The sequence below is a fragment of the Macrobrachium rosenbergii genome, chromosome 42 (genome assembly GCF_040412425.1).
Source record: "Macrobrachium rosenbergii isolate ZJJX-2024 chromosome 42, ASM4041242v1, whole genome shotgun sequence".
Lineage (NCBI taxonomy): Eukaryota > Metazoa > Arthropoda > Malacostraca > Decapoda > Palaemonidae > Macrobrachium > Macrobrachium rosenbergii.
In genome coordinates this window covers 26976997-26992779 of record NC_089782.1, presented here as the reverse complement: position 1 = coordinate 26992779, position 15783 = coordinate 26976997, and the positions used below count along the sequence as shown (strand labels likewise).

The 15783-nt window shown below is 36.0% G+C and overlaps 1 protein-coding gene across 1 annotated transcript in view; it reads right to left on the bottom strand.

Annotated features, from left to right (window-relative positions):
* Positions 1–15531, bottom strand: part of LOC136827770 (33kDa venom protein-like) — a 34914-nt gene extending 19383 nt beyond the window's left edge. The window contains exon 1 of the mRNA XM_067085230.1: positions 15443–15531. Coding sequence (XP_066941331.1) covers positions 15443–15531 — 89 coding nt within the window. The remainder of the gene's footprint in view (positions 1–15442) is intronic.
* Between the last annotated feature and the right edge of the window lie 252 nt (positions 15532–15783).

The window sequence follows — 15783 nt, the reverse complement described above, 5'->3', positions numbered from 1 at the left end:
TCTTTGCTGTAAACGCATTTATTTTATATGGTGAAAAAACTTCAGGCTGGCATCCTGATGCCCGTGACCAGCCCACGCCTGAAGACAAGAACAAGGGGAGAGGAATGGAGAAGGCAGTCGGGCCTTGACCGTGAGAAGAGCGAGAGACCTTTCAGCCTTCCATCTTTTAAAAGAAAAGGTGTGGATGTCAGGAAAACCAGAGGAAGGAAGATCATTCCAAAGTCTGAAGAAGTAGGAAAGAAACGCTTCAAGTTTAATCAATTCATTCTCCTGACAGATCCCGACCATTAGCGATTTTATAGTTGTTTTCATGCTGCTGTTATTGTTTTGTCGAAGGGATAACTAAAGAAATAAAGAAAGCTAAGATCATTCACAAATATTAAGTAAAATATAGAAGTCACGCACGATAAGGACAAAGCTCGCTCATGGATTTCCTATATACTTTCACCAACATCTGGACGCTAGTGTTTACGTAATGCTTAATGAAAAAAATCCACGTGTCCCCACACCTGCACGGATAGCCTACCAGCCAGTCTGCTTCCTCTTCCTGACCCCAGTGTCACCTTTTCCACTTCAAAATGAAAACCAGAATAGCAGCATCAAGCGGTATGACTTCCTCTTAGGCGTGATTATCATTAGCTTCTAGTACAGGCGAATAAATAGAACGTTCTTTTTCCCGTCCCACGCATACAGTGACGTCAAGAACAACGATGACGTCACATGCGTCACGTGACGTCACTTCGTCGATGACGTCAAAACTATATATATAAGTGTCAAGAAGAGGATGAGTGACACTTCCTGTAGCGTTTAATCAATGGCTTCTTCTGTTTCTGGTGTCATTTGCGCACGGAAGCAGAATGTGAGTGGTTTTCGGGGAGGGGTGATGGTCCAAAGGGGTGTAGGGGAGGGGAGGGGGGAGAAATAGAGGGAGGGAAGAGCACGAAGACTTGTTCCTCGAGATGGTACCATGACGTCATACTCCAGTGTGATGGTCTTTGGCTATGCATGCTTTCGAACGCACACGGTCATACTCTGACCTTTACGTATTAATCTCAAAGAATAAAAGTTTAAGTTGGATGTCTATATCAGGTACAATAAAAAGAGTCTCTCTCTCTCTCTCTCTCTCTCTCTCTCTCTCTCTCTCTCCAGCGTAGTCTTTTAATAGATGTAAAGTCTGTCCGCCCCTTCCTATCCGCTTGTGATATGACTCGGTTAAAAAAACTTTTTCACTTACAGTACTGTAACCCTCTCAAGAATATTGCTTCTCTCTCTCTCTCACACACTATATATATAATATAAATATATATATTATATAAATAAATATATTATATATATATACATATATATACACATATATTTGTCAAATATTAAGCCCACTAATAGGACAAAAAAATAAGTAAATAAAAAGGGCTTGGGCCTATCAATCTCACCTATAAAATTATGATGAGAAACCAGAAGTTAATGCTTTTATATATATATATATATATATATATATATATATATATATATATATATATATATATATATATATATATATATATATATATATATATAATATATATATATATATACATACATATTACCCACTTCATAGCCACCTACTTTCGTTCATTAAGCGACTCATCAGAGGGTAAGAGATGCCAAACAACAATACCGCCCTCCCTTTTGTCTTGATTAAATTGCTGTGAATAACGGCTTTCAAAACCGTTTGTTGTCATCCGCTGTCGGTAAAACACTGTATGAAAAATGGTGAGCGTCATTCAGTGGCGTGGGCACGAACGCAGAACTGGGTCAAACTAGCATTCCATTACGAGAGGTGTGTCAAGGAAGTTTTTATCACTTCAAAATGGATACATGAAATCCGGGAACATTTTATGATCAGCATACTGGTTTCGAGGAACATATTGACATATGTAAGGTTTTAGTTTTCTGTAAAAGAAAACTGTTGAGATGGCTTTGTGTGTCCGTACGCACTTTTTATGCCCGCCCTCAGATCTTAAAAACTACCGAGGCTGGAGGGCTGCAAATTGGTAAGTTGATCATCCACCCTTCAATCATCAAACAGGCCTAGCCTCAGTAGTTTATATTTTATTTAAGGTTGAAGCTAGCCATAATCGTCCGTCCGGCAACGCTGTAGGATAGGCCACCACCGGGCCGTGGTTAAAGTTTGATGGGCCGCAGCTCATACAGCATTATACCGAGATAACCGAAAGATAGATCTATTTTCGGTGGCCTTGATTATACGCTGTACAGAAAACTCGATTGCGCCGAAGAACCTTCAGCGCATTGTTTACTAGTTTCATTTGTATACAAATTTTCTTCAAAAAATCTGGATTATCATCACCGTTTATGTCAAGGTATAAAAGAAATCTGGCGTAAATCTTTAACGGCTATTCATCTTACAAATCGCATTTTATCATTTTTAAAGCTTATGAAGAGCGAACAAAATCTATGAAATGTTGCGTGAATTCAGTTCCTCTCAGATGATGAAAGGAAAAGAAGTGAATCAGAACAACAAGGAGATAATATCAGAGGTGAACCTTATCATGATGAATGAGATGAATCTCCTGTTTGTTGACGATGATGCATTCATCAAGACGACTTTGAACCGGGTCATCTTTGGTGTTTATGTGAGAGAGGAAAGGTTCATGGGAACGGCACCTCATGCTTTTGCTGGACCAGCCCTGCACAGTAACGAATAATGCAAAAAGAGAGAAAATAGAGTGCAGTGTGAGGGGTGGGGTGGGGGTTGGGGGTTGGAAGGTGTTTAATCATATGGGAGGGAGGTGCTCAATTATAAAGGCTGCTATGCATCTGTACTTTTCCTAAAGGAAAACATTATAAGAGTCAGGAAAAGAAGAGAACAATACTTCTGATTATTAAAATAAATCATAATTCAAAAAAGTCAATTTTTTCGACCGTTAATCCATTCATCTGGCAGACCCTTCGTTGAAGCGACTGAGTAATGAAATGCTTCTGGGAGATGAACTTCTTTAACTTGCAACAAAAACAAAAGCAATCAGTTGAAGTGTTTACTTCGTTAGGGAGAGCAGCAACTCGATTCTCCTTCACATTTAGAAAAATTTCCAGTTTTAACCTTTGATGCATTACCAGTAACAAACAAGTCTTATTTTGCTAAGAGATTGACAATTTCGTGGAAAAAAACAATCTGTGTAATAAAAATCCACAATTATATAGTAAATAAAATAAAATGTATTACTATGTAAAATAAACAAAAGACATTCGAACACTTGAACGGTGTTCCTCATCAATGCTAACGTTAAAACTGTCCTCTCATTTGACATTTTAACGTTAGAACTGATGACGAACCCCGTTCAAGTGTTCGAAAGCTCTTTGTTTATTTTACATAGTAATATATTTTATTTACTATATAATTGTGGATTTTTATTACACAAGACTTATTTTAATAAAGAACAACAGCAAACTTTTAAAACGTATTTTCCTTGAAAGAAACGTTAAGTGTATTATTTGAAATGTCACTGATAATATTTCAAATAATAAACTTAAATTTTAATGGTAACTTACCCATATCTTGAAATTTTTATTATACTATCAACAGTTACAAAACATTTCATTTCTAAAAAAATTCTTAAATGTATTCTGAAACTACTGTTGTATACATATTTTTATATAAAATTTCTGAACTTTTGAAGGATTTTAATAGCTTCTTGACACTGCCAACATTTTCAACGGTTACTTTTTGCAGTTTGAAGAGAAAAATCTCATTTTGCAAAATTTTATCAATAGAAAAATTAGCTAATTTTTAAAAGATATTCCAAATAAAATTGTATAGTATATTTCTTGCCTTGTTATGAAATAATAATAATAATAATAATAATAATAATAATAATAATAATAATAATAATAATAATAATATAATTGTCATGATTATTTATTATTATTATTATTATTATTATTATTATTATTATTATTCCCCTTAACTCATCCATACATTTTGGAATTAAAAACCAGCCCTAGTGTAGTGGCAGCAATCTCTCTGAAGCGAGGTTAATTAGTTTATCCCATCCAAATAAATATCGCGTTTGATAATGAGGGCTGAAGCAACAGCACTCATGGAAATTCAATTATGATGTCTGGATTGCTTGCTCATAATAAAAAACACATAATTATTATGATTGACAGAGATTTTAGCGACGAGTGTTTGAAGTGGGAAAGACTAACAATTATATATATATATATATATATATATATATATATATATATATATATATATATATATATATATATATATATATATATATATATATATATATATATATATATATATATATATATATATATATATATATATATATATATATATATATATATATATATACTAACGTGACTGTGTAGCTAATTTTATTATTCTTCATGATATATCGTAGGAAAATAGGAAGCATTCAAATTCAATTCTTATGCATAAGAGAATAGCGGCACATTTCCAGCATATTTTTAAATATTATGCACCTCATTAAATGACAGCAAGATACGTACAACCAGCAGAGCAGATATTATAATAACACGAATGGGCATTTGCAAGATGGGAGCCAAACGCGATTTTTCATAAAAGTCATATAATATTAAAAAAAAAAACTAATCACAACCAGACACAGGTCAGCATGGAATATGGATTTAAAGGTGATGACGAAAAACTGGAAAATGGGGACTGATGAAATAAGTGATCAATTACTTGTGGGGGGGGGGGAGAAAGCAGCGAATGAATGTGATCACGGAAGGCGCAACGGAGAGTCAGCCTACACCAAGACTTCGCGATTTTGAATACATGAGAAAGACTGAGGAATCTAAAAAAATATCCATGGATCTGCCTTCAGTTAACAATAATATTATTGTAAATGATTCTTGAGAACTTTCATGATAATTCAGCGATTAAATTAATTAAGACTGACTGTCAGCGTCTTCATGGCAACGCTAAAAGGGTTCAAAAATGTTTCAGCAATATGTTATGTTGTTCCTGCAAATGTACGGAGATAATAATAATAATAATAATAATAATAATAATAATAATAATAATAATAATATTACAAGCCAAGGCTGACCCATCCCAATTCCCCATCCCATCATCCCCTTTCGGAGGCTGTAAATAAAGGCTGTAAATCCCAAGGATCACGTTTGCAAGATAAGAACTGCCAACTGTCAAGAAAGCGGCCGAAACAGCCACGAGAGAGAGAGAGAGAGAGAGAGAGAGAGAGAGAGAGAGAGAGAGAGAGAGAGAGAGAGAGAGAGAGAGAGAAATGGTAAGAGATGGTGGTTGAGGAAGGAGGGAGGGAGAGAAGAATTCTTCTTCTGCTTGTTTCTCACCTCACTGCTATTTCGGGGGAGGGAGGGAGGGAGGTGAGGAGGTAGGGGGATGGGGGGGGATGCTGCTATCAGATGGCGTTGTGTATATAAAATGATATACATACTCTTGGGGGAAATGCAGTAATCCGAATGATGTGTGAATATACGCATGTATGTTTGTATGTATGCATGGATGCCAGTTAGCAGAGAATATCGATGAGAATTCCCATACATACGTATAAAATACATGAGCGTACTTCAGACAAACTCTTAGCAAACAAGCATATACATTACATACATACATATAATTAAATATTGAACAGTACAGGAGTGAATTTCAAGACTTAAGGTCCCAGCTGGAAATTAATCGTCTGCGTTCCGTATTTTTGATTGTTATCATTTTTAATATTTTTTTTACTATTATTCTCCATACAATTACTGTCATTACCATTATTATGGATTCTATTTTTTCTACTTCTTCAGTAACTGTGTGGATACTGTCGATTATTATTTTTATCATGTTATCTTATGTATCTAGATTGTGTGTATTGTATTTGTATAATCCATGTATATATGGCCCTGAGCCACAATAAAGGATATTATTATTATTATTATTATTATTATTATTATTATTATTACCTATAAGAAACACGTGCACATGCGTAGGTGATATTTCGCCACAGTTATTAAGTCCTTCATCTTATTAGGTTAGTGCAGGAGAAGCTAAAAGTGTAAGAAAATGCAGAAATGTGAAGCACTCATTCACTTAGCAACACACTTTATAGTTCTTCAGGGAACTAATACCGAACAGGTGACTCAACGATGAACGCTAAAATAATGACAAATTCGAGAGTGAAGCTTCCGGGTGACTTTGGACGAGAGAAAGTGAAGTAATAAAACGCCAAATAAATTACCCGTATTTTTTTTTCATGTATATTATGTATCAAATCTTGGCTGTACTTTTTCCTGGTCTTTCAAGTGATGGTACCATCCAAAAGTTTCTGGTTTGTGGTTTTGTTCATCTCTATTTTTTCTTCAGTTTAATTTCCTTGCATTTTCATGTCTCTTCTATTTTAACCTCGCCAACACTGAGCCTGAATACAACACCAACATTGAGAGAGCAAACCCACAAACACGAACCAGCTTCTCACTTTTGTTTTTTAATCAAGCGCATAATACGTCCAGGCACTTCTGAAGCAACGCGGCTACATCAGTGAACAAACTTTTATGACGGGACATACATACCTATACATAAGCAGGTACTGTACACTTGAATGCAATGTTTCGCCATAATCACGAAGTGCCTTATCTGAGGCTATTGCAGCAAAATGCAGAAATGAAAAGTACTCATTCATACGATAAGGTACTTTATACGCGATCTCTGTTTTTGAGGTAACTGATACTGAACAGGTGAGTCAACGAATGCTGATGCAATGACACTTTAGAGAATTCAGCTTCCGGGTGACTTTAGAGGAGAGAAAGTAAAGCACTAATATGACAAGAAAATTAACCATTATTTTTTCCTACATATTTACAAAGCTTCTGCTATCTTTATGAGATATTTGCTATATTTTTCCTCGTCTTTGAAGTGATAATACTGCCATCCCAAACCTTCACGTCGCTCCTATTTCCATCTCGTGAATATGTAGCCTGAACATATCACCAACATTAAGAGAACAAACGCACAAACTCCTCACTTTAGTTTTTTAATCAAGCGCATAATACGTCCAGGCACCTCTGACACGAAGCGGCTACATCACTGAACAAACTGTTATGAGGGGACATGAAGCCTACGGCGGCAATTAACGCGCCAGGCCCGCCACTGGCGTCTGGGTCATCAACATCATCCGACAATGGTGCCACTCGGAGGGCCAAAATGCCTCTCTCGGGAATCAAACCAAATTACCAATTGTGACGAATAAGTGAGACTTCCTCCCCGCCATCAATCCTCTGAAGGAGGCAAGTAATGAGGAGGATAATTCACTCCTAAGCTTGGCAATCCTTATTCTTTTCTCCCATCAATTGGGTTTATTGCTAACTACTCGCTAATTCATTTTAAATCCTTTATTCAGGTTTGTAGGGAAGCATCAGGCCTATCTCATTTCTTTTTCGATGCGAATATTTAATTTTGTGTTCAAAATCACTGGAAAATGCACAGTAATCTAACCCGTTCTTCGCTGAGTTAGGGAGAATAGGCCTATGCATTTCATTTCAATCTGGGTAAAAAGAGATTAGAATTATGCGTAAAATTATAAAAATCCTAATCATTGTTACCTTTTGGCTTCATGCCAATAGGAAGTATTGAACAATTGTTAAATAGCCAGTTCAGAATGCGTCAAAAGGTATAAAACTACAAACATATTTCCTTACGATCTTACTAAAAATATGTCTAAACTACACACAACCCTTCTATTATTATTAAATATAAGTCTCCGTTGGTTTGTCAAAGTCGGGAGGTCCATATCAGGCCGGCATAAACCAGTTTAATCTAAAACAACAAAAATGGGAGCAATAGATTCGCTACATCGCTGGTCATACGTTGTTGCATGCTTGTACAGCATGTATGCATACAAAAACCTATATGCGTTTCATCTGCGAATATACTTGTCTAAGTTTATGAATACAAACTCACAACAAAAATGGATAAAAAGATGTACAACCTTCCCGAATGCATTTTCCGCCCACCAGATCTCGTCGCACACGCTCACGGCCGGAAATAAAATTGTCTTGTGATTTTCCCGAGCAATTTGCTTCTAGTTTCCCCTCGGCTAAGCACAAACTGTCCGGAAGCTCCTTTCCCCATTTCCCCATGATCGGAAAGGGGAACAGAGAAGAGACGTGGCTACTGAAAAAGAGCTGCTGGGGAATTTCTTCCAATAGATTTATTGGCGACGTGAGAATGGTCCAGATTAGGACTCCGAGCGGGATGGGCAGTTTATACTACTGTCTATGATTTATCATTTTGACGCCAGTTTGATATGGACCAAACAGTCAATGAGCATATGAGGAGAAGAGGTAGAGGTCGTTGGTAGGAAACAAGAGAAGTGCGCACGTACAGTGGATAGGCAAAGGGATGAAGAAAGCAGTTGCAAAATAAAACCGACAAGTACAAAGAAAAGTAAAGAATTTAAGAAGATTCAATAATAAGTAACTGAACGAAGTTTGAATAACATGTAAAACCTATATTTTTTCCTCTATACGGTAGCGGCATAAAAATAAAATAAGAGGTTTTAGTACTGACAGCATTAATTCAATCAAACTTCGCTACCAAATTAAGTAAGGAGCTTCTGAAAGGGGCCAAGGGATTTTCCATCATCACGGTCATCGTCGTTATGTAAACTTGATGTTCACAATTAAATCAATTTGGAAGAGCAAATAATCATATTGTAAACATGCCCTTGGCAGACTGGTGTGAGCAGTTCCTGTGTGTCGATATGGAGAAATCTTTCCTTTCTCTCTCTCTCTCTCTCTCTCTAAGTGCTCGTCCCCCTCCATCTTTTTCACACACTCCGACTCCCACACTTTCTCTCCCGAACGACGTCCACAACTTCCATCCTTCGGTATTTAGACAGGGAAAGACAGCGACATTAGTGTTATTAAGCGCCAGGCCCCAGGCGGGGACGCAGCCAACTTCCACAGAACTCTCCGAAGTTCTTGCGCAGTTCTTGCTCTGAGGAAGCGTCACCTCTCTCTCTCTCTCTCTCTCTCTCTCTCTCTCTCTCTCTCTCTCTCTGTGCATGATTTTTCTGTCTAAAGTAGTCTGCATCTAAGACTGAACTTGGATGGAGACATGACGCGTCTGAAGAGTAAAAACGTTCTGAGAACACTTACAAAATATCTTATGTTGTTTACATTTTTAACACGTAAATAATAAAGAAATACGTAAGGTGTTAAGTTTAGGCGTTTGTGAGGGCTGCAAAAAGAAGACACAAAGAATGAGAGAGAGAGAGAGAGAGAGAGAGAGAGAGAGAGAGAGAGAGAGAGAGAGAGAGTAATAGTAAAGTGAAAGAGGAAGTAAATGGGGAAGAAAGAAAAGGCGAAACTGACTGGAACGATTTCAAGGGGAAATAAACTGGGTACCAATATAGCAAGAGAGGAGAGGAAAGAACTGACATAAAAATCCTATTGAAAACGAAACAGGATAAAAACAACGTAAGCACAAATAAAGGAACGAGAAAGCGAAGGAGATGTTGTTAGACAGGACTCAAAAACGATGATGTTTATAATGGACGAAGCAACTTTGAAAACGACCAATATGATCACGTTGATAAAGGACACGAAAGCCATAGGAGAGTTAAGCGGAAGAAATTAACGTAGAAAGATAATGAAAGGGTAGAAAGAAAAAAGGAAAAGGGATAAAACTGTAATGAAAATAGTTATTGTTAACAGGATGCGATGAAATATGAGTGAACGGAAGGCGAAGATACGTTTAAGGGAGGTTCAGTGGCCCACTTGGTTGTAGAATTCGAAGTGAACGACAGAGAGACAGCTCAGGAGACAGAAAGCAACGGAGGAAAACATGAAAATACCAACAGCAACTGAGGAACTGAACAAGCACGAGGAGGGGAGGCAAATCTTCCAAGAGAAAGCACGCTGACAGCAACGTGCAGTAACAGAAGGGGATGTTACTCTAACAATCAATGAAGCATTAATGCTTCTATAATCTACAATGAGGAAAGAAGCTGTTGCATTTTGGACTTCATTAAGAGCTACGAGCTAAATCAATAAAACTTAATAGAAGACTTCGACGAAGCTGAATGAATTTATACGATTTATGCAGAAATTTTATTGACAGATGAAATGCAAAATGTAAGTCACGAAGACGCAAGTCTGAAAATGAGATTTCAGTGAAGATTTATTAATAAAATATTTAGTAACTTGAACCAATGGTATGTGATAAATACACACACACACAGTATATAATATATATATATATATATATATATATATATATATATATAAATGTATATATATATATATATATATATATATATATACATATATATAAGTATATATTATGTATATATACATATATATAAATATAAATAAATATACATACATATATATAAGTATATATTTCTGTATATAAATATATAATATAAATATACATGACATATAAAAACATATCCATATATATATATATATATATATATATATATATATATATATATATATATATATATATATATATATATATATATATATGTATGTATGTATGTATATGTATATGTGTATGATGTATGTATGCACATATTTCTATACTGATGCGTCATTCTAGTTACACATGCCATGCTGTTGCATATTTTGTGTTTGTCATCAGTCTAAACAAAATCAGTCTATGCAGTCTTCTGATATTTTACTCTCTCTCTCTCTCTCTCTCTCTCTCTCTCTCTCTCTCTCTCTCTCTTCGTTTGGTTGGTTCGCAGTTTTGTATTCCACTGTTAGAGAAGCGTGAGCAAGACATGCTTGAGATGTATTGCAGCCATCAGAGTTGCTTCTGAAGATGGGTCATGCATGCAGAACAGGACGAAAATTTTCGTTGGGCGAGTCGGTAGAGCTGTGGACTGGCACTCGCCAGGCCCGAGTTCGAGTCTCCGAACGGCTGATGAAGAGTTAGAGGAATTTATTTCTTGTGATAGAAATTCATTTCTCGCTATAATGTGGTTCGGATTCCACAATAAGCTGTAGGTCCCGTTGCTAAGTAACTAACTGGTTCTTAGCCACGTAAAATAAGTCTAATCCTTCGGGCCAGCCCTCTCTAGGAGAGCTGTTAATCAGGACGAAAGTTGGGGGAACAAGTAACAGTTTATGAACGAATAACCTACGAAACAAAAGTTTAAGGTAGAGGAATATATTAATGTCTGTCAGTCCTTTTGCCTTGACAATCGCACGCGTTTGAAAACGCATGATTTTCATACACATATTAATTATATCAGTTTTTTTTTCATTTATGTATTCAATTTACATGATAAATATTAACGTTAAAAAATTTAAAGCCTATGCGTATTTGGTTTTAACCAAAATATTATTGGTAAAATTATAAGAATATTAGTGTTCACTTTCTTTCTTTGTCATGCTTTTGTACTTAGATACTGTCAAGGCTAAAGAACATTTTATTGTAACTTCCGTTAACCTTACATCCAGTTAGAAACCAGCATTAATAGAAGTCAAAGCATGCATACCCATCAGAGGGCTTTGCTTGATTATTGAAAAACATTCACCCAACTGCACGCAAATAGCAGCAAGCAACTGAATGAGAAGGAAATTACGAAAATCATTAAAAAGAAGAGGAAGAAAAAGAAAAAAAACCAACTCGGCGGAGAGTTTCTGCAAACTAATCTCCGGAGTAAAGAGATTTGTAGCCGAAGGCGTTCGAAGTGGAAGGAATGAGGAAAAACCACTAATGAAAGGCGCTACGTCAGAGAGAGAGAGAGAGAGAGAGAGAGAGAGAGAGAGAGAGAGAGAGAGAGAGAGAGAGAGAGAGAGAGAATGATTTAGATTTGCAGCCTCTAACCCCTTCATTTTGAATATCTTAAAATACTCGACGCTCTCCTCAGTCTAGTGTGATTTGCAATCAAGGGGAGCCCCCGCAAAAGGAAAGGCGTACATCACTTTAAAAATATATATAAACCCATGGCTAAATGGTGTCCACGAAGAGAGAGAGAGAGAGAGAGAGAGAGAGAGAGAGAGAGAGAGAGAGAGAGAGAGAGAGAGATTACATGCTTAGGGGATAAACTCAGCAAAGGTTAGTTAAGCAAGAGAGAGCACTTTAAGCGTTAAAATTAGAAAACTAGAAGCAAGGGTACCATTGAGAAAGAAAACGTTTGTGCCACAGAGGAAGGAGGGACTGAAATAATTGCCACGAAGGGGGTGCAAGGAAAAACCCATAAAACAAATGACTGAGATTCGGAGAAAAGAAAACGCGTAAAGGGTCACAAAAGGAGGATGAATGTGAAAGTATTAAAGGAGAAGAACAAAATGCAGGGTTACACGGGAGAGGCCATTGCAAGGGATTACAGGCCCAGCAAAAATCCGGAGAGGCTGCAGAGGTAAATTGGAGGTGGAAAGCTTGAAAAAGGGGAAAGTTGGATAATAATCTAAATGATGCAAAAATTGTAGATGGGACGAGAAACAGAAATAAATCAAAACTGGGAATCCAAAAGATTGTAGAAGATTCAAGTGCACAGAAAGCTAAGACAACAAAAATACGTTAAAGGAAATGTATAAATAGGATGCTGACGAAAGATGACGGATAAATACAATTACGTCACTGTATGTGTATGTGTGTGTGTGTGGTATAACTGATTTACGAAGATATGGAACGTGATGGATGTATAAATAAAGGCAAATGCCACGAACGAAAAAATAAACAAAGGAGTGTTTATTGTTAGTAATATATATATATATATATATATATATATATATATATATATATATATATATATATATATATATATATATATATATATATATATATATATATATATATATATATATATATATATATATATATATATATTACTAACAGGGTCTCATTCAAACTGGATGGTATCGAGTGGAGATATTTATTCAGAAAAAGTTACAAGCTTTCTAGGACATATGATAATGAGGACTGTTTGTCCTAGAAAGCTTGTAACTTTTTCTGAATAAATATCTCCACTAGATACCATCCAGTTTGAATGAGGTCCTGTTAGTAATTCTACTAATGCACAGAACAATTGTGTACGTGATAAAGAATATATATACATATATACATACACACACACACACATATATATATATATATATATATATATATATATATATATATATATATATATATATATATATATATATATATATATATATATATTCAGATGTACCACAAGAAAAAAATTAGGTTCAATGTATAAATCCTAAAGTGACTAGAAATAAATTCCCTTTTCATTACCGATGTGTAAAATGCCGCTTTCATCGCACTGTAATTACTGCTGTGCTATCTTCCAGTCGCCGTGAGGCAGACAGGGATAAATAGTGTGCGCTATGCAGGGTCTATAATTCATCAGCTCTAAAGCAATGTTTAGTTGCCTGCAAATTGGAAAGGCATTAATTTGATTTGCTCTCAACACAAGGCTGAATTGGTTAGCAGAGTTTGAAGTGGATGAGAGAGAGAGAGAGAGAGAGAGAGAGAGAGAGAGAGAGAGAGAGAGAGAGAGAGAGAGAGAGAGAGAAGACAATCAATCAAGGTGGAGGAAGGTGAACAGATTAAAAACAAGAAAAGCAAATAGGAGCGAATCTCAGAGAAGGAAGGAAAGGACGTTTCATCTAGATCTCACGGACTGACGTTTCAAAGGCGCCGTGACGCTGGACATCTTGGAAAGAGAACGGCATTCACGTGTTGCATTAATTTAACTGCAAGTAATCGAGAAGAAAAAGTTGGTACGAGAGAGAGAGAGAGAGAGAGAGAGAGAGAGAGAGAGAGAGAGAGAGAGAGAGAGAGAGACTTTTGGCTGCCTTTAGCTACACATGTTGAAAATGCTAACACAGCAAAGTTCTCTTCAATAATTAGGATGGAAAATGTCATGAACATATTTTTAAGAAGTTAAGAAGAAAAATTTCGCTTCAGGCTTTTTCACACTTGATGGAAAATCTGTTTATTTTTGTTACTTAAAATAGCGCCCTTTCCTAGCCTGGGCCTGAAGGAAGCATGAGAGAGGAAGAAGAAAACATGAAAGAGGAAGGAGGGAAACATGAGAGAGGAGGAAGGAAGCATGAGAGAGGAGGAAGGAAGCATGAGTGAGGAGGAAGGAAGCATGAGAGAGGAGAGAGTGAGATAAAAGGGCGTGGCTTAACCATGGAGAAGACTATCAATTCTTTCGTCCTTCATAAGAAGAAAGGTTGTCAGTCGGGAAAAACAGAAGTAGACAAAAAGTCCCAAAACTTAGCTACAAAGTAACTCATCGTTGTAATACATGGATTACCGATTTTAACAAGAGTAAACGAGGAAGAGATGGGTTAATGGGTGCTACATACTAGGGGATACTAATTAGGAGACTTGAAAATAAACTTCATAGTATATATAATATATATATATATATATATATATATATATATATATATATATATATATATATATATATATATATATGAGATATATATATATATATATATATATATATATATCATGTATATATATATATATATATATATATATATATATATATATATATATATATATATATATATATATATATATATATGAATTTCTATCACACCGTGATTTATATACAATCATGAAGCTACAAATGTCCTTCAAATAACCTCAGAATCTCCGATGGAGAATTATCACCGAAGGGAATTTATAAGTGATAAATGGATTGGTACTGTCGGATCGCGAACCCAACAGCACAGACCCAGCCACTCCAGTCGACCTTACCACTAAGCTCTCGACCCGACAGTACCAATCCATTTATCACTTATAAATTCCCCTTCGGTGATAATTCTCCATCGGAGATATTCCCGATGTAGCGTGAATTTGATATTAAGCGACATTTGTAGCTTCATGATTATGCATATGTATATGTAAATATAATTATATATGTGTGTGTGTGTACGTGTGCATGCGTGCATGTTTGTGTTGGTATATGTGAAATTTCATTTTCTCTCTCTCTCTCTCTCTCTCTCTCCTTGATACAAGTTCGCCTCTTGTTTTCGTTCTGCTGTGAAGACAAAATCCACCTCGCCTCGGAATTTCAGTCTACAAATCCACCCGAACAAATCACCGCTCACTTATCTCTCTTAGACCACAAAACAGACCTCTGTCAATAAACAACAGCCTACACACGCCGTCGAACTTCTCAAACTCCAGCACCCAGGTATTCACCGATTAATTAACCGAAGGCAAGGCAGAGCAAACATTCGGATTCCGATATTCCATAAGCGCCTTCAGGAGTCAGTAATTGCCAAGACCAGCCAACACTCCTCCGATAATATATATATATATATATATATATATATATATATATATATATATATATATATATATATATATATATATATATATATATATATATATATATATATATATATATATATATATATATATATATATATATATATATATATATATATTACAGCATACAGAGAAGCGGTGATCAGCCGTCCAGCTTCTTCCAGTCCCATAACAGCATCCTCTTCTTTTTCCAGACTTCCCTTTTCCAGGAATGCCATCGTTCCAGGTCTGTGGTCACTTTCCAGTCTTTGGAAAGCTGTTGATAACTCTAATACCTCGATGTCCTCATTGCCAAAGCAGTAAAAAATCAATAACAAATAAAAATTACATTAAATTCCTTGTAGATATTTACGGTTGGGACTGGTAATGTTGCTGAGAGAAGAGAGAGAGAGAGAGAGAGAGAGAGAGAGAGAGAGAGAGAGAGAGAGAGAGAGAGAGAGATGCAAAACATGAATCGAACAATCTAATTA